This window comes from Heloderma suspectum, chromosome 6, assembly GCF_057233095.1.
Source record: "Heloderma suspectum isolate Gila_16-S chromosome 6, 16-S_ref, whole genome shotgun sequence".
Taxonomy (NCBI): Eukaryota; Metazoa; Chordata; class Lepidosauria; order Squamata; family Helodermatidae; genus Heloderma; species Heloderma suspectum.
This window is the reverse complement of record NC_139463.1, coordinates 39182611-39202139: the sequence shown is the minus strand read 5'-3', so window position 1 is coordinate 39202139 and position 19529 is coordinate 39182611. Positions and strand designations below refer to the sequence as shown.

Here is a 19529-nt window from a genome sequence, read left to right as displayed (position 1 = left end):
TAATATCAAATTACAACTTCACAGTTCACCAAATTAGCCTCAGCAAACATTCCCCCAACTTTTCAGCAGCAACCACAAATCTGATGACACTGTTCATCACAAATTTACCTTGGTTACACAGTAAAAAAATTCAAGTTAGGTTGCTCATGTACATTGGACAAATCCCTTATTGGGTTCAGAATGAATTTTCCCCTTGTTTCAGAAAGTGAAGAGCAATACAGTAAATAAAAGACACAGGTCATCTACAGTGGAAGCAACTCAAATGCACAGGCACTATTCTACTGGCATTTTGTGATAGCATCTTGCAAATATTGGGAAGGCATGGTTTGACATCTCAGCACCAAAAAAGCCTTATGGAAAGAGCTGTCAACTCATAGAAGTAATTTTCAAAAGAGCTGGACATTTCTAGAAGATGAAAATGTGGGAAGAGCTATGAATTCTGAATTGCCTCTAGTTCTCATTCAGAATATACAACCCATGATTTGTTGGGGTTTTAGCTGTTCCAAATTCTCTCTTTTTTTGGAAATACTGTTCTTCATATTAAGGAGTTTGAAATAATAAAGGAACTCGGCCACAAAAGATACATAAATGCACAGGCATGACCACAGCTGTGCTCATATGTTAGCTAAGACACAGAATGAGGTCATAGAACCCCATGTTTCTTTCAAAGCAGCCATCTCATGAAGCGAGAGTACCGCTTGCCTGGAGAAGGAATGTACTTGTGCCACCAAGAACAGGGAGTAAACATAAAAGTGTCAGTATATACTACCCACCAACGACATTCCAAGAGAATAGAGATACCTTTATTTTGGCTTACACCTAGCTAGAGCTGTTGCTGAGGAGGGTTGAATAAATCTAAGGAGTAATCATTTTACATACATAACTAAGGGGTACAAATATTAATGGATGTAAGGTTTTTATATACTTCATAACAAACACAACCGTCAAGAATACCATCCAGAGGGCTCCACATGCTCAGCTAGCGAATAAGTCTTCTGGATGATTCAGCCAGCTGTAATTAATATAGTAATCATGGTATATTGGTCCAATATACCAACCTGCAATATCTAACAGTATGAACTGTGCATCTGTGCATTGGCAACATCTCCTTCACCCTATAAATTAAGGTAACCTGTAATAGCAGCTGCTGGGATGGAAGGTGCAACTCCAATAATTTTCTTAAGAACCTATTTTGAACAAATTACAGTTGGTCTCTTTGGGTCAGTGTCAGGAGGGACAGTCATTATATTGCCTTCACTTTTAGGGAATATGTTGGCTGATGCAGAGCCTGAATTAGACCCAACAATGCCCCTGTAGGTTATGCCAGGCTGATGCAGGCCATGTAGGAGATTTTAAAGATAGAGGGTTCTATTATTCTTATTCTTATTACTATTACTATTAAAGTTTGTGAAATGGGAAACCATAGCCCCTATTCAAAGGGTACAGAATGACAAAAAGCAAGAAAATAAATGGAAAGGTTAACTGATCTAGGTAAGCTGCTACAGGTTTCCTTGGGGTGAAGACAGGTAATATTTTTAGGGCAGTGGGACCAGTTTGAAAGCACCTTCACTGCATTGAAACAAATATTATATTTCTCCTTTGGGATGAGCAAACCAATTTTGTAAGTTTCCAAGTGGTCAGTTTGAAACTTGGAAAGCTAACTGTGGAAGGTGCCTATGAGATAGTGTCACCAACACAGCTCTCATGCCTACCCCACACCTGATACCTGTACCCAAGAATATAACTGAATACATGCAACAGTGTGTCTTCTAGAGATGCTCCAGCACCCACGGTGTGCAAAATATGCACATTTTGTTATGTGCAACTACGATATTCAAGTGAGCTGTATTCCTCCAGATAATGGTATAAAATTATGCACTATTATGATATCCAAAGGAGCTGTAGCTATCGCTATGAAGATACGCTTCCAGTGTGATTCTTGTTCCTAAATATGTTATGCACCTTTGTCTAAAACATTTGGCATACCACATTGCTGGGTGACATGGGCCACGATACACTGAAAGGACCCCCTGTATTTCTGCAGAAAACATCTGAAAATATCAAGGAATAATGAGCTCACCCGCAAAACATGCTGTCCTCATTGTCCAGCTTCTCAAAGATGCACTCCTCCATGTGCACACCTTCTTGTATACCAATTACAATCAAACCAACTACCAGGAAATAAGTCACCAGAGGCTTCATCCTGTCCTGGCAAAGACAAAGGGTGTAAAGTTACAGTGTAAAGACAAGGCCATATGTTGATCCTGCCTGATTTTTGCAAGTTACAGGATGACAATTACTTCCAAATTCTAATGCAAAGTGCCAAATCCTCTCTTCACACCACTTATCCAGAAAAGACATTATATAACTTTTGTAGAATATAGTTCCTGACCACAGTATCCTCAGAGGTTATTATGTCTGCGGTAATTTTTGTCCACTCGGCAGCATGGCAGAAGCAAGAGTTGCTTACTATGATTCTTTCTTAGATCTTGTAATCAAGCTATGTGTATTATCACTTTGCCATTTTTTTGAGCAAAAGTAATTATGAATTATTCTACATTGTTATGATGAGTGTATCAGCTCCATGAGTTTAAAATGTCTTGTTCATCCGTATATAGCTGTATTTCAGTACTACCAAGTTATCAACTGAATGTATTTACAACACCCACTCAAGCAAAGGGCTAGATGGGCCTGATCTCATCTGATCTCGTAAGCTAAGCAGGGTCAGCCCTGGTTAGTACTTGGATGGGAGACTTCATGGGAATCAGGCTTCCTGAATTGAGCAGGGGGTTGGACTAGACGGTCTTGTAGGCCCCTTCCAACCCTATGATTGTATGATTCTATACCACCATGAAAATACCCACGGTTATTGAGATTACCCTGTATGGAACATAAACTATTACAGGAGGTGTTGGTAAGTGTTAATTTATTTTCTTGGCTGCTGGAAGATCTTGTCTGGCCACTTCATAGCCAGTGCTGACAGTTGGCAAGGACAGGAACTTAGGTGCTTTCAAACTGGGTCCAACAGAGAGACCAATCCACCCAAGAATGCCGCTATCTTTGTACTGAGCTCAGGAACCACAGAAGAAAGGAGACCTCTGATTCAGCTGGGGTGTAATAACTGCATGTACTAGCAGTGGATGCTGATAGAGCCACCCCTATCATTAGCATCAGATGCTGAGGTGTATGTGAGAGGCAGTAGCAGCACTTCCCCCTCTCAGCCATTTCTCCTGAGCCCCCTAGCTGTTCCACTCTGTTGGAGCTGTGTGTGCCTCACAGCCTGCCCTGCACCCCATAAGCTAACCCCCAGCCCCCAGGAGCAGTAGAAGACACTGTCCACTCACCTGTGCTGAAATGAGATTCTGAGACCCAGTGTGGTGTAGTGGTTAGAGCACTGGACTGGGACTTGAGAGATCCAGGTTCTAGTCCCCACTCAACCATGAAGCTCATAGGGTGACTTCTGGCCAGTCATTGACTCTCAGCCTAACCTATCTCACAGGGTTGTTTTGTGAGGATAAAATGGATAGGAGGAGTTCCTTGCCAGAGGAAAAAAGGAGGAGCATAAATGTAATAATAATAACAACAGCCAATCGGGTCAGGTGCTGTATGTAGAATGGCAGTGGGGGGAAATCTTGCCCTTCACTATCTTCACTATACAATCTTGCCCAGTGTAGTGTAGTGGTGAGAGTGACGGACTGGGAGCCGGGAGATCCGGGTTCTATTCCCCACTTGGCCATGGAAGCTCACTGGGTGACTTTGGGCCAGTCACAGACTCTCAGCCCAACCTACCTCACAGGGTTGTTGTTGTGAGGATACAACGGAGAGGAGGAGGATAATGTAAGCTGCCTTGGGTTCCTTGCAAGAGGAAAAAAGGTGGGATATAAATGCAATAATAAATAAATATTCACTAAAATATCTTGGGCCAGATAGCAACATCAGCAGCACTCACCAGCACATGCATAAGCCTTCCCCCGGTTACCTCTGAGCATGTACAGAGTGCTTTCACTTCCCAACTGAACAACTACATGTAAGCTAAATACACAAGCTCAGATGAGAGGTAAAAAATTAGTGATAGACCCCATGAGTCAGCAGATATTTACTCTGCTATATCCTGCCTGAGTACTACTATCGAGGTTCCACTGCAATGCCACTAGAGCATATCATACCAGTCCCTTGCAATGACTGTAGGATTTCTAGTGCTTTTAGATACATTTTGATATACAGATTTTTATTTTTGCTTACAAAGCCCTATAGCAATCAAAACTGGAAATGCAAAGGACTGCACCTGTGACCTTTTGCATGCAAAGCATATGTTTTTCCACTGAGCTATGGTGGCTTAGTGGCTGAGACACTGAACTGCAGACCGGAAGGACAGCAGTTCGAGACCCGAGTGCCGCATGACGGAGTGAGCTCCCGTCTTCAGTCCCAGCTCCTGCCAACCTAGCAGTTCAAAAGCAAGAAATTGCAAGTAGATAAATAGGTACCGCCTCGGCGGGAAAGGTAACAGCGTACCGTGCACCTCGGTGTTCAGTCATGCCGGCCACATGACCACAGAAGCGTCTTCGGACAGCGCTGGCTCTTTGGCTTAGAAACGGGGATGAGCACCGCACCCTAGAGTCAGACACGACTGGTTGGGGACACCTTTACTTTTATGGTGTACCAACTACAGATATCTTACTTTACCTCATACACATGTACTATATATGTACAATCCGTTGTACAATCCAGCAAAAGTTAAGCGTCTTGAAGTCCCATTCATTTCAGTGCAATTTAAGCTCATCAGTGGGACTTAAAGGTGCTTAACTTCAATTGTGCCCATAGTGTTCATTCTTAATCTGTAACACATAAAACACCAGGTCCAGACACGGTGTGTAAAAATACATTTCCAGTGGCTGCCCCACAGAATTGTGAACCTGCCCTTCAGAGAGTCACTGAAGCCTGAATCTAAGCCTGTCTTGTCTGGGGTAGTCAGAATTAAATAATTGAGGCACTGCATGCTATAGAGACCACATCATTCCTTATATTCTGCTATTACCAAAATTGGCCATTTTCTTTTTAACAATAGCATCCATGCAGCCAGTGTGGTGTAGTGGTTAGAGTGTCACATTAGAATTAGGGTGACACAGGTTGAAATCCCCACTCAATGTGAGCACATTAACTCAACCCTGGCAGGGCACCCTAGGAAAATGTGCATCTGTTTCTCTCACACATGTCAAGCAGCAACCCCCATTAAAGTCCAGTTCATACCATTAAAAAGTTAAAAACTAAACTCAAGGACAAATAGTACCTGAGCGGAAATAGCAAAATGCATGTATTGGATGGGTAATTGCAAACGGTGCATGCTCATCTGAAGATGCTTTTTCTGACAGGAAAATTCCTGTCACAGTAACTTCTGAACTGCTCTGACAGAGAAAAAAACCCGAAGTGGGATGGTTTCACTAGACTACACTCAATTACATCCACTGAAATAAGTAGGATGGTTTTTAGGTCTGATTGAAAAAAATGGATTGGCATCCCACTGCTCTTTATATGAATTGGCCATCAGACAAATCTGGATTTGTTCCCTGCTTTCATCTTCAGTGAGGCCAACTCTCTTTTACCTCAGCTACATGTAGGGAGTACATTTGCTCCCTCCTTTTTTTCTTACAGAGCTTCTCTTCTTGTCAGCCCAGTTCCTGCCAATTTCCAGCACCCCTCAGGCTCCGTCCCCTACCGGTTCTCTTAGGGCGCAATCCTATGCATGTTTAGACAGAAAGAAGTCCTACAACTCCCAGCGTACCCCAGCCAACATGGGAGTTGTAGGGCTTTTTTCTGTCTAAACATAAAATTGCGCCCTTATTGACACAAGCTGTGGTGTGCGCATGTGTTATGGACATTTAAGGCGTCCAAGGTTTCCCACCCAGCTTTACTACATTCAAAGTGTGAGAACTCTGTGTGCAAATTCCTGGTGGTTCCTTTCCCTATAAATAGATGTGAGGCTCTGTTTGATTCAAAAGTCCATCTTGACAGTATTCTTGATAATGTAGACATGTTTTCCAGCATGGGATTTCCTATGCCGTTTCCCCATGTCCAAATGCCAATGCATGTTTGCTCCCTTCCATTCTCCCTCAGTTAATCCTTTTATCTCACATACGCAAATTCACACTTCTCTAATCTGAAATATCTTCTTCCATATTCATAATTACTAACATGAGTTGAAAAAGCCCAGCACCTGACATGCAAAAAGGAAGTGAGGTCATGCTGAAGGAAATGTGGGAGAAAAATGAAATGGAATGGCTAGGCCAGACTCAATTACGGGCTGGTTTACACGGCACAGCTGACTCAGTGTGGGTTATTTACTATACTAACTGAGGGTTATATGAAGGTTGTTTAACCCTTTAAGAACCCATGTTGGCCAGGATCTCATATGGTGCAACCCCCAATCACCCCAGTCAGGGACTGCTTATTCAAAACAGCGGCCACATGAACCCGGCATACACCACAGCTCATCGTGGGTTAAATAATGATGAGACAGCCATGTAGTGCAAGCCAGGTCAATGTCAACCTGAAAAGATGTGAGATGGCATCCCCACTCCTTATTCATGATTAGGAATATGGAAGGGTATATAAGCCTGCATTTCTAGGGTTATTCCTAGGAGTAAGCCCTTTTGAAGTGGGAATTACTTCTGCATAAACGTGCATAGAACTACACAGTAAAGGAAGTTTAATTTAGACATAATGAATACACCCTAAACAAACTTGAATTTCTGTTTATATGTAAGTATAACTAAGTAGTATACAAGCCTTTGTAAAACTGAAACTGGCAAAGAACAGAATCATACCTCACTGACATGTCACAGCTAGTTGTATTCCTTTGCCTCTGGTTAAGGTATATATCAAAACACAACAGCGTTTTATCTTTCTTATTAAACTTTCCTATAGTTTTGCAATGTTTTGAAACTTTGTTTTCTTTCTCCTATAATCCCCAGAATCCCTATTCCTTTAGCACTGCCTCCAGAGACGACCCAAAGGGTGTACCCCAGTGATAGAACTATAACAAATTAAAAAAGTAAATAAAATACTTTTATTGGGATCGACTAAAGCCGCACAAAGTAGCAAACAGGCTTTCAAACTCAGCCAAGTTTGTAGCCAGAAATATTATGTTGAGGGGGCGTAAGACACGGGCTAGAGCTATATCTTCAGCCTATCACGTGGCGGTGAAGGCAGCAAAAAAGGAATATTATGCTGCCTCCATCGCGTCTGCAGAGTGCTGCCCCAGGAGGCTGTTCCAAGTGGTCCGGAGCCTGGTCGGTCCTGTGGCTCCGGAACCACTGGAGCATTCTAAGGCCTCCTGTGAGGCTTTGGCAAGGCACTTTGCAGATAAAATTGATCAGATTAGGTGTGTTACTCTGCACACTGTGGATACAGTTAATGAGCAAGAGGCGGCCTGTGGCAAACCGGTTTTGTGGGATCGGTTCCAGCTTCTTCCTCCTGATGAAGTGGACAAGGTGCTTTCATCTGTAAGGCCAACCACCTGCTTACTTGATCCTTGCCCATCTTGGCTCATTATGAGCTGCAGAGAGAGACTGGGTGAGGGGATCAAGGCGGTGGTGAACGCCTCCCTTGAGGAGGGAGTGATGCCATCAGCCCTCAAGGAGGCAGTGATAAGACCGCTCTTAAAGAAGCCCTCCTTGGATCCTCAAGTTCTGAACAACTTTCGCCCAGTCTCAAATCTGCCATTTTTGGGCAAGGTGATTGAGTGGGTGGTGGCGGTGCAGTTGAAGGCACACTTGGAAGAAACTGATTATCTAGACCCATTTCAGTCGGGCTTCAGGCCTGGGCATGGGACAGAAACGGCCTTGGTCGCCTTGGTGGATGATATGAGGAGGGCTCTGGATAGGGGTGAATGCTCCTTCCTTGTTCTCCTCGACCTCTCAGCGGCTTTTGATACTGTTGACCACGGTATCCTCCTGGACCGCCTGGAGGGGTTGGGCATTGGAAACACTGTATTGCGGTGGTTCCAGTCCTTCCTCTCTGGCAGGTACCAGAGGGTAGCACTGGGAGAGGAGGTTTCGGACCCGTGGCCACTTACTTGTGGGGTGCCACAGGGTTCCATCCTCTCCCCGATGCTATTTAACATCTATGTGAAGCCACTGGGGGCTATCATCAGGAGGTTTGGGGTGCAGTGTCATCAATATGCGGATGACACTCAGCTCTACCTCTCATTCAAATCTTCACCAAGGCTGGCCGTAGAATCCCTGTCCAAATGTCTGGAGACGGTGAGTGGCTGGATGGGGAGGAATAAGCTGAACCTCAACCCTGACAAGACCGAGGTACTTTTGGTGGGAGACAAGAGGAGGCTGGGGGATGTTGACCTGGTGTTGAATGGGGTACAGCTACCCTTGAAAGACCAGGTCCGCAGCCTGGGGGTCATTTTGGACTCCCAGCTGTCCATGGAGGCTCAGGTGTCAGCTGTGAGCCGGACAGCGCTGTATCAACTCCATCTGATACGGCGGCTGCGCCCCTACCTTCCCGACCATCTGCTCCCATCGGTAGTACATGCCCTGGTCTCCTCTCGTTTAGACTACTGTAATGCGCTCTACGTGGGGTTACCCTTGAAGACGGTTCGGAAACTGCAGCTGGTACAGAACGCGGCGGCTCGCCTGATTAAAGGCAGCCGCCGGCGAGATCACATCACTCCAGTGCTGAAGGAGTTGCACTGGTTACCAGTTGTTTTCCGGGCCAAATTCAAGGTGTTGGTTTTGACCTTTAAAACCCTATATGGTTCCGGCCCAGCCTATCTTAAGGAGCGCCTCCAGCAACACCAGACAGGCCGCTTAACAAGATCAGCCTCGGATGGCCTTCTCTCTGTCCCATCAGCCAGGACAGCTAGACTGGTGGGGACGAGGGAGAGGGCCTTGTCTGTGGTGGCCCCCACTCTGTGGAACTCCCTCCCTAGGGAACTCCGTCATGCCCCCTCTTTAATGAGCTTCCGTCGTGCATTAAAAACGTGGTTGTTCAGGCAGGCATTTGGGGTGGGTTAGGGTATTTTTTAAAAAAAAAATTTATGGTAAAATTTTATTGTTTTAAATTGTTTATGGTGGGTTGTACATCGCCCAGAGTGGCTGGGTGACCAGTCAGATGGGCGATTAATAAATTTAATAAATAAATAAATAAATAAATAAGGTGAGTAGGGAATCATTGCAGAGGAGCAAGAACATGCACACAGATAGCCTAATAATACCGGGCTAATATGTTTAAGTTATTGCATTGTGCCTTATTTATTTATTTGTTTGTTTGTTTATGTCTATACCACCCAATAGCTGAAGCTCTCTGGGCGGTTCACAAAAATTAAAACCAAAATGCACACAGTAAAATATAAAATATAAAAACATTAAAACCATGATATAACAATACAACCAGAATAAAACCTAGCAGCAATGCGGAGATTTAAAATACAGGTTGAAAACAGCAGAGCTAAAAGTCTAGAAAGCTAAAATGCCTGGGAAAATAAAAAGGTCTTCACCTGGCGCCAGAAGGAATACAATGTAGGTGCCAGGCGAACCTCACTAGAGAGCTCATTCCCTGTGCCGGGGTGCCACAGCAGAAAAGGCTCTCCTCCTAGTAGCCACCCGCCTCACTTCCTTTGGCAGGGGCTCACAGAGAAGAGCCACTGGAGGCCCTACATTATCAATAGCAAACTTATTCTCCAAGTGCTGATCCTTATGTAACCAAAACAGCACTATCTGTACACAAGGAGGAGGTATCAGCAAGCTTGGGGGGAAATGCAAGGTTTGCAGAAGTACAAAAAAAAACTTTAGGGAAAAACCCCCTAAAGAGCGGGTGGGATCATCCCAATGAGCAAGCTCAATAGCCATATGATGCTGGGTATGTTGGGAGGGGAAACAAAAAACCAAGGGCAGTGGGGATGGGATGGAGTATACCCGGAAAAGGGCATGGCTGACTGGCACCCTAAATAGGAACACTCCATCTACCATATTTTGTTGCAGGTCCTACTTATCATTAGTTAGTTATTAATGAATGAATGTGTAGAATATCACCTGCATGTTTTCCTTTATGTATTCCCAAGTAAAAAGGCTTTAGACTTATATTTTCAATGAAAACTGAACATTCAGGGAAGGCCCACACTTCCCTTCCTATGGTGACAGCCCTAAATTCACCAGAACTTCAGCCTGGATATTAAGCATGCACACACCAAGGCAGTGGGGGGCCGTGGTCACTTTGGAAGCAGTCAGTACAACTATGCCCCCCAGAAGAGTCCAAAAAATCAGGCAGCTGTGTGGATCCATATCATCAAACCTGTTCTAGCAGTTTTCATCTCCACCAGGAGCAAGTCATTTATAAATTGCCTGTTCAATCCCAAAACAGAAGACAAAATGTTCTCAGGTGCCTGAAAAAAAACTTTTATTCTGCCCAGTGCATTTCTGAAAGAAATTTCATTCCTCAGGGGCCACTTATCTTTCCCCAGACATGTCGAAAAGAATTCTTCCAATGCTTCTTCTGTCTTAAAATGATCAAAAGCATTCCCCATTCACGATCAAAACACCTCCAAATACTTTGCATTACAACAGGAAATAATGTTGTTGCTGGGAAAATTTGTCCCCCCCCCCCTGCAACTAAGCTCAGAGGCATCAGGGGATTGGGGTCGCAGATGACATCAGCGTCCCCGCTAATCAAACAGTGCAGGCACTGAGTCCCTGTGAGTTCTTGTGGGGCATGGTGAAAAAGCCCCAGTTTGCAGTTTGTAAGACACAAAAGAGGAACATTTCTGCAGATTTACACCACAATCTTTTAACATTTACCTGGGAGTAAGTACCATTGAACTTAATAGGTCTTAATTCTGAGAGAACATGTATAGTACTATACCATACAATAAGATAGGCAGTGCTAAGTACAAAAATGATCCAGGTTGTGCCCAAGGCTACTGGGAAAAAGGTGCAATGCGTGCTCTCCCTTTAAAAATATAAACACCAGTAGTTATTTAGATCTTCTATAGCACTAATTCGAACACACAGGTCTCTTGCAAGGCACCCCGCAAAAACTTTTGTTGCTTCAGTGTTGTAATCCTTATTGTTGTTGTTGTTGTTCAGTCGTTCAGTCGTGTCCGACTCTTCGTGACCCCATGGACCATAGCACGCCAGGCCTTCCTGTCCTGCGCTCTCTCCCGGAGTGTGCTCAAGTTCATATTCATTGCATCGGTGATGCTATCTAGCCATCTCATCCTCTGTCGTCCCCTTCTCCTTTTGCCTTCAGTCTTTCCCAGCATCAGGGTCTTTTCCAGAGAGTTTTCTCTTCGCATTAGGTGGCCAAAATATTGGAGCTTCAGCTTCAGTATCTGTCCTTCCAATGAGCACTCAGGGTTTATTTCCTCTAGGATTGACTGATTTGACCTCCTTGCAGTCCAGGGGACTCGTAAGGTTCTTCTCCAGCACCACAGTTCGAAAGCATCAATTCTTCGGCGCTCAGCCTTCCTTATAGTCCAGCTCTCACAGCCATACATTACTACTGGGAAAACCATAGCTTTGATTAGACGGACCTTTGTCGGCAAGGTGATGTCTCTGCTTCTTACTATGCTGTCTAGGTTGGCCATAGCTTTCCTCCCAAGGAGCAAGCGTCTTTTAATTTCATGGCTACAGTCACCGTCTGCGGTGATCTTGGAGCCCAAGAAAGTAAAATCTGTCACTGCTTCCATTTCTTCCCCTTCTATATGCCAGGAAGGGATGGGGCCAGATGCCATGATCTTCGTTTTTTTAATGTTGAGTTTCAAACCAGCTTTTGCACTCTCCTCTTTCACCCTCAACAAGAGGCTCTTGAGATCCTCTTCGCTTTCTGCCATTAGGGTGGTATCGTCTGCATATCGGAGGTTGTTGATAATTCTCCCAGCAATCTTAATTCCGACCTGTGATTCATCCAACCCAGCGTTTCTCATGATGTACTCCGCATATAAGTTAAATAAGCAGGGTGACAATATGCAGCCTTGTCGTACTCCTTTCCCAATTTTGAACCACTCGGTTGTTCCATGTCTGGTTCTTACTGTTGCTTCTTGACCCTCGTACAGGTTTCTCAGGAGACAGGTAAGGTGGTCTGGTATTCCCATCACTTTAAGAATTTGCCACATTTTGTTGTGATTCACACAATCAAAGGCTTTAGCGTAGTCAATGAAGCAGAAATAGACGTTTTTCTGGAATTCTCTTGCTTTCTCCATGATCCAGCGAACATTGGCGATTTGATCTCTAGTTCCTCTGCCTCTTCGAAACCCAGCTTGTACTTCCGGTAGTTCTCGGTTCGCATACTGCTGAAGCCTAGCTTGTAGGATTTTGAGCATCACCTTGCTGGCATGTGAAATGAGCGCAATTGTGCGGTAGTTTGAACACTCTTTGGCGTTGCCCTTCTTTGGAACTGGAATGTAAACTGACCTTTTCCAGTCTTGCGGCCATTGTTGAGTGTTCCAAATTTGTTGGCATATTGAATGCAGCACTTTAACAGCATCATCTTTTAGGATTTTAAATAGCTCAGCTGGAATACTGTCATCTCCGCTAGCTTTGTTGTTACTAATGCTTCCTAAAGCCCACTTGACTTCACTCTCGAGGATGTCCGGCTCAAGTTCAGTGACCGCACTATCATGGCTATAAGGGACATTAAGATCTTTTCTGTATAGTTCTTCTGTGTATTCTTTCCACCTCTTCTTAATCTCATCTGCTTCTGTTAGGTCCCTGCCTTCTTTGTCCTTTATCATGCCCGTCTTTGCACAAAACGTTCCCTTGAGATCTCCGATTTTCTTGAAGAGATCTCTAGTCTTTCCCATTCTGTTGTTTTCCTCGATTTCTTTGCATTGTTCATTTAAGAAGGCCTTCTTGTCTCTCCTTGCTATTCTCTGGAACTCTGCATTCAGTTGGATATATCTTCCCCTTTCTCCCTTGCTTTTCGCTTCCCTTCTTTCCTCAGCTACTTGTAAAGCCTCATCAGACAGCCACTTGGCTTTCTTGCATTTCATTTTCTTTGGGATGGATTTCGTTGCTGCTTCCTAAACAATGTTACGGACCTCCATCCATAGTTCCTCAGGCACTCTGTCTATCAGGTCTAATCCCTTAAATCTATTCCTCACCTCCACTGTATATTCATAAGGGATATGATTGAGATCATACCGGAATGGTTTAGAGGTTTTCCCTACGTTCTTCAATTTAAGCTGAAATTTCGCAACAAGAAGCTCATGATCTGAGCCACAGTCAGCTCCAGGTCTTGTTTTTACTGACTGTATAGAGCTTCTCCATCTTTGGCTGCAAAGGACATAATCAATCTGATTTCGATATTGACCATCTGGTGATGTCCATGTTTAGAGTCGCCTCTTGTGCTGTTGGAAAAGAGTGTTTGCTATGATCAGCGTGTTCTCTTGGCAAAACTCTATTAGCTTTTGTCCTGCTTCATTTTGTACACCAAGGCCATGCCTGCCTGTTATCCCAGTGATTTCTTGACTTCCTACAAAAAAAGGACATCTTTTTTTGGTGTTAGTTCTACAAGGTGTTGTAGGTCTTCATAGAACTGATCAACCTCAGCTTCTTCGGCATCAGTGGTTGGGGCATAGACTTGAATTACTGTGATGTTGAATGGTTTGCCTTGGATTCGTACTGAGATCATTTTATCGTTTTTAAGATTGTACCCCAGTACTGCTTTTCCCACCCTTTTGTTGACTATGAGTGCTACTCCATTTCTTCTAAGGGATTCTTGCCCACAGTAGTAGATATGATGGTCACCTGAATTAAATTCACCCATGCCTGTCCATTTGAGTTCGCTGATTCCCAAGATGTCAATGTTCAATCTTGCCATCTCATGTTTGACCACCTCCAGCTTACCTTGATTCATTGATCTGACATTCCAGGTTCCTAAACAATATTGTTCTTTACAGCATCGGATTTTCTTTTCACCACCAGACACATCCACAGCTGAGTGTCCTTTCGGGTTTGGCCCAGCCGCTTCACTCTTTCTGGCGCTACTTGGAAATACCCTCTGCTCTTCCCCAGTAGTATACTGGACACCTTCCGACCAGAGGGGCTCATCTTCCGGCGTCATCTCTTTTAGCCTTGTGATAGGTTCCATGGGGTTTTCTTGGCAAGAATACTGGAGTGCGTTGCCATTTCCTTCTCCAGTGGACCACATTTTGTCAGAACTCTCTGCCATGACCTGTCCGTCTTGGGTGGCCCTGCACGGCATAGCTTATGGCTTCACTGAGTTACGCAAGCCCCTTCACCACAACAAGGCAGCGATCCATGAAGGGGTGTAATCCTTATATTAGCACACAACACAATAATCTAAATAAATGAACATTCCCTGCTCTATAATGGTACCACATGATCTGCCACATGGTGCAGGTGGGCTCACTGTGCTTAATGACAAACCAACTTAGTGCACCTGGTGAAATTTCTAAGGCATAAGAGGAGGGTGTGCCTATATAAACTGAATCAGAAGCCGTTTGCTGGTCCTTTGAACTTTTTAGTTGTTGTTTCTTGTGAAGAGAATTCAACATGTGAGTCTTGTACTTTGGGTCTACAATACTGATTGAAACACATAAGTCTCTTGCAAGGCAGAGAGCAAGAACTTGTGTTGTGAACAGACACTGGAGTTAGAAGGGGAAGGCTATTTCTCTCACTCATACTAACCTTTGCATACAATTACATTACACAGAAAACATATAAAGATCACTAAGGGTAGGCTATAATCATAGGCATACTTATTTAGGAGTAAGTCCTATTAAACAGAGATACTTATTTCTGAGTAAACAAACATTGGACTGTAAGGTTTACTTAGGTGTAAGTGCAAGTGGATGAGGCTTACTTCTGGGTAAAAGTGCACTGGATTGGGCTACTGATCTTGCCTCTTCTTCCCTTCCAAGCCTTAAAATGCAAAGGTGACAAGTCTCCCATCAGAACTCCCTCATGCTCTGTGTTGTGTGTCCTTTGTAGGCATGTTTAGTTTACTCAGATGTAAATGCCACTGAATTCAGTGGAATTCACTCCGAAGTGTGTGTACTTGGGACTGTGCAACACTTCAAACTTCTGGCTTTGCCTGTGCAGTTTTACCCTGCCTGCTTCCTGATGAATTAGGGAGAAGAAGCCACCACACGCACAAGTAGAGACGCTGCTCCCTTAAGGCTGAAACCCTAAGCAGCACTTACTGGAGATTCACACAACAGTCTTGTGGCACCTTAAAGAATAACGCATTTATTCTGGAATAAACTTTCTTGGACTCAAGCCACTTCATACTTCACTGCCTGGAGTATTATGCAGAGTCTGAGGTTCCGGGAAGGGGGGGGGCCTGCAAACAGTGAGCCCAGAAGAAAACAAAATGCAAAAAGTGGCACGTTATTAACGGTGGTCGTTCACATCCCCTCCTGCATTTAGTTTCCTGCTGTTAGTCTTCATAAGGTGTCCCAAGACCCGTTATTGTTTTTTGCTGCAACAGACCACCCCTCCTACTCTCTGGAAATGGTGACTAGGGAAAGTAAGCCCCGGGACTTACTTCTGGGGAAGCACGCGTGAGGATCGCTGCTGCTGTGCGTGCGCTACCCACCTATTCAGGCAAAGGGCATCTGTTACCTGGGAGGGTCGAGTCAAGGCCAGGTCAGAGCAGGGAGCGCAGGGGGGAGTTTTCCGCGGCGAGCAAGCGAATAATCCCCCGCAGCTGTGTCGGCTGTTGAGCGCTCGGTCATTACGTAAACTCGTCCGGACGGACAGCGGGCAGGTGCAAGGAAGGGGCAGCCAAGCCGCAAAGGAAAAGCTGCTGCCGATTGGCGTTTGCGGCTTTCCTTCATCGCTCTCAAAGCTGGCAGTTGGAGAGAGGTTCCAATGCTCTCTCCGCCCACCGGGGGGGGGGGTTCCAATGGGGCTGGAAGCTGGACGTGGAGGGGTGGGCCTTTGAGAGTGGCCCCGGGAGACCGCTTGGGTTGCATTCGCGCTGCAGCTGGAAAGATGAGAAAGGGAGGAGAGATGGACGCGGAATGGGAGAAGAGCGCGCCAGGGAGAAGAGGGGAGCAGTTGCCCAGCCTAACGCGGGTCGGAAGTAAGTCTCCGCGGAGTTAGCGCACAGGTGCCAAAGTATGTTTATAAGCCAGGCTCTGTAGCTACCCTTTGAACAGCGGGTTAATTCTGCATCGACTATCAGGGGGTAATGTCTCCCTGCCTTGAAAAAAACTTCACCAGGTGATTTCCCCGTATCAGATTTCTTCTAAAGGGAATAGAAGTAAGACAGGCGGATGCGGGTTTTTTTTTGGGGGGGGGGGCTTGTTTTGTTTGTGTGTGTTTTCCCTTCTGGCCATCTGACAACCTTAAATTCAGTAGAACTTATTCCCAAGTAAACCTGCATTGGATTGGCAGTCCATGACTAAACAATCCATGACTAAACCCTAAGCAAATAACAACCCAAATTCATTTATACATGGGTATTAAAAATAAAGTTCATTGATTTAAGGCAGAATCCTATGCATGTTTAGACAGGGGGAAAAAGGCCTACAACTCCCATGCTGGCCGCATGTTGGGAGTTGTAAGCCTTTTTTTTTTTCCTGTTTAAATATGCATAGGGTTGTGCCCTTAACTGTACTTCCAAATAACTGAACATAGAAAGGAACTTAAGGAAGTTCTATTTCAAATGCGTGGGACTTAACTTCCAAATATGAATACTGTTACTGCTTTCAAGGTATGAAAGTGTTTGAGCTAGGAGAATCCTATGTTGGAGAAAGCATCTCATCTGATTAGACTATGCCTTTAAAAAAAAAAACCTCTTACAGTACTATCCTATGTATGTTTATTCAGAAGGATGTTCCACTGAATCCAAAGAATCTTACCCTCAGGTATATATATATAGGGGGCAGTCTTAGTAGCTCATAAGACCTGGCATGCATTATGGAGACCTGGCTGGATGAGGCCACTGCTCCCACTCTTGCTGCCCTTTGCTGGCTGGATTTTCATATGCGCATATGAATCCAAATGGATTCTTGGTTGTGCTTGGGGATTCTTTGGAGCATGCAAAGGGCCGGCCGCTTGGTTGAGACCCTGGTGGATAGCTGGAATGCTGCAATCACCGGGGCATTAGGCCGGGTGGCTCCGGAACACCCTCTCCCCCTGAACAAAGCTCAGACTGCACCATGGTTCACCCCACGGTTGCAAGCTCTGAAGCGGGAGGTGAGACAGCTAGAGCGCCGGTGGCAGAAATCTTGCTCCAAGGATGACTGGACACAGGTTAGAGTTGTAGCTTCAGCCTACCACATGGCGATAAAGAATGTTTATGCTGCCTCTATTGCATCTGCAGAGTGCTGTCCCAGGAGGCTGTTCTAAGTGGTCCGGAACCTGGTCAGTCCAGTTGTTCCAGAACCAATGGAGCATTCTAAGGTCTCCTGTGATGAGTTTGCAAAGCACTTTGCAGATAAAATCGACCGGATCAGGAGTGTTATTCCGTGCGCCGTGGATACAGTTAGTGAACGAGGGGCGGCCAGTGACTGACCAGTTGTGTGGGATCGGTTCCAGCTTCTTCCTTCTGAGGAAGTGGACAAGGTGCTTTCATTTTTAAGGCTGACCACATGCTTACTGGATCCTTGCCCATCTTGGCACATTATGAACTGCAGGGAGAGACTTGAGGGGATCAAGGCAGTGGTGAATGCCTCCCTCAAGGAGGGAGTGATACCATCAGTTCTTAAGGAGGCGGTGATAAGACCACTGTTAAAGAAGCCTTCCTGGGATCCCCAAGACTTGAACAACTTTTGCCCGGTCTCAAATCTGCCATTTTGGGGCAAGGAGATTGAGTGGGTGCTGGCATTGCAGTTGCAGGCACACTTGGAAGTAGCCGATTATCTGGATCCATTTCGATTGGGCTTCAGGCCTGTGCATGGGACAGAAATGGCCTTGGTCACCTTGGTGGATGATATGGGGAGGGCCCTGGATAGGGGTGAATGCTCGTTCCTTGTTCTCTTCGATCTCTCAGTGGCTTTTGGTACCGTTGACCATGGTATCTTCCTGGACCGCCTGGAGGGGTTGGGCATAGGGGACACCGTATTACAGTGGTTCTGTTCCTTCCTCTCTGGCAGGTACCAGAGGGAAGCTGTGGGGGAGGAGACTTCAGACCCTTGGCTGCTCACTTGCGGGGTGCCACAGGGTTCTATTCTCTCCCTGATGTTATTTAACATCTTTGTGAAGCCACTGGGGGCTATCATCAGAAGGTCTGGGGTGCAGTGCCATCAGTATGTGGATGACACACAAATCTACCTCTCATTTAAATCCTCATCAAGGTTGGCTGTAGAAACTGTGTCTAAGTGTTGGGAGTCAGTGAGTGGCTGGATAGAAAGGACTAAGCTGAACCCTGACAAAACCAAAGTACTTTTTGTGGGAGACAAGGGGAGGTTGACCTGGTGTTTAATGGGGTGCGGCTACCCCTGAAGGACTAGGTCAGCAGCCTGGGGGTCATCTTAGACTCCCAGCTGTCCATGGAGGCTCGGGTGTCAGCTGTGAGCCGGGCAGCACTGTACCAACTACATCTGACAAGGTGCCTACACCCTACCTCCCTGACCATCGGCTCCCATCAGTAGTTCATGCCCTGGTCTCCTCTCACCTAGATCCAGCCCAGTCTATCTTAAGGAGCGCCTCCAACAACACCAGGGAAGCCACTCAATGAGATCGGCCTTGGAAGGCCTTCTGTCTGTCCCATCAGCCAGGACAGCTAGGCTGGTGAAGACTAGGGAGAGGGCCTTTTCTGTGGTGGCCCCCACTCTGTGGAATTCCCTCCCTAGTGACCTCCATCATGTCCCTTCTTTTATGAGCTTCTGCCGGGCTTTAAAAGCCTGGCTGTTCAGGCTGGCATTTGGGGTGGGTTAGGGGTTTTTAGAGCAGTGTTGTTTTGTTCAGTTGATTATGTAAATTTGTTGTATTTCGTGATATTAGTATTGTATGCCACCTAGAGTGGCTGGGTAGCCGGCCAGATGGGCGGTTAATAAATCTAATAAAATAAGATAAGATAGCGCACACTTAAAATTTCCTATAAATAGATCACAGTTCAATATATTGAGAAATAAAATTATAAATAACAGGTGTGTTGTTGTTGTTGTTGTTGTTCAGGCGTTAAGTCGTGTCCGACTCTTCATTACCCCATGGACCATAGCACGCCAGGCCTTCCTGTCCTCTGTTCTCTCCCGGAGTGTGCTCAGGTTCATACAGGTGTATTACAGTTATCTTATTAACGTATTTTACCCTGCCATTCTAGAAGTGCAGGACCATCAAGATGGTTAGAAATTGCTCTGTTATCTTAAAACACACACATAAAAACAGATTTTAAGTCTTTCCTCATTATCGTCAGCGGAAATAAAATAAAATAAATCAACCAAAAGCAAAAGGGTGTACAATGGCGTTGGAGGTGTAGAGAGTGACAGGAGAAGCCAGGGTTACATCCCCCTTCCAAGCTGTTAACCCCAGAGGCAGGATAGTTCTTTCTCAGGCACCTGCACTCCCAATCTTGCCTCTTGTAGCAATGTAGCAGGATACAATGACGTGGCA

The 19529-nt window shown here is 45.3% G+C and overlaps 2 protein-coding genes across 8 annotated transcripts in view; one reads left to right on the top strand and one right to left on the bottom strand.

Annotated features, from left to right (window-relative positions):
* Window positions 1–15719, bottom strand: part of PEBP4 (phosphatidylethanolamine binding protein 4) — a 360734-nt gene extending 345015 nt beyond the window's left edge. Inside the window, exons 1-3 of one of the 7 annotated variants that reach the window (XM_084803990.1) lie at window positions 15565–15719; window positions 4513–4611; window positions 2081–2203 (exon numbers count right to left, since the gene is read on the bottom strand). In XM_084803990.1, the coding sequence (XP_084660116.1) occupies window positions 2081–2203; window positions 4513–4535 (146 nt within the window). In that variant the 5' untranslated portion in view covers window positions 4536–4611; window positions 15565–15719. Of the gene's footprint in view, window positions 1–2080; window positions 2209–4512; window positions 4612–15513 lie in introns of all 7 variants that reach the window. The other 6 variants (XM_084803989.1, XM_084803995.1, XM_084803993.1 and 3 more) reach the window with 6 other exon arrangements.
* A 191-nt stretch (window positions 15720–15910) lies between these two features.
* RHOBTB2 (Rho related BTB domain containing 2) overlaps window positions 15911–19529 on the top strand; it is an 83708-nt gene continuing 80089 nt past the window's right edge. Inside the window, exon 1 of the mRNA XM_084803974.1 lies at window positions 15911–16053. The gene's annotated coding sequence lies outside the window, so the exon portion shown is untranslated. The remainder of the gene's footprint in view (window positions 16054–19529) is intronic.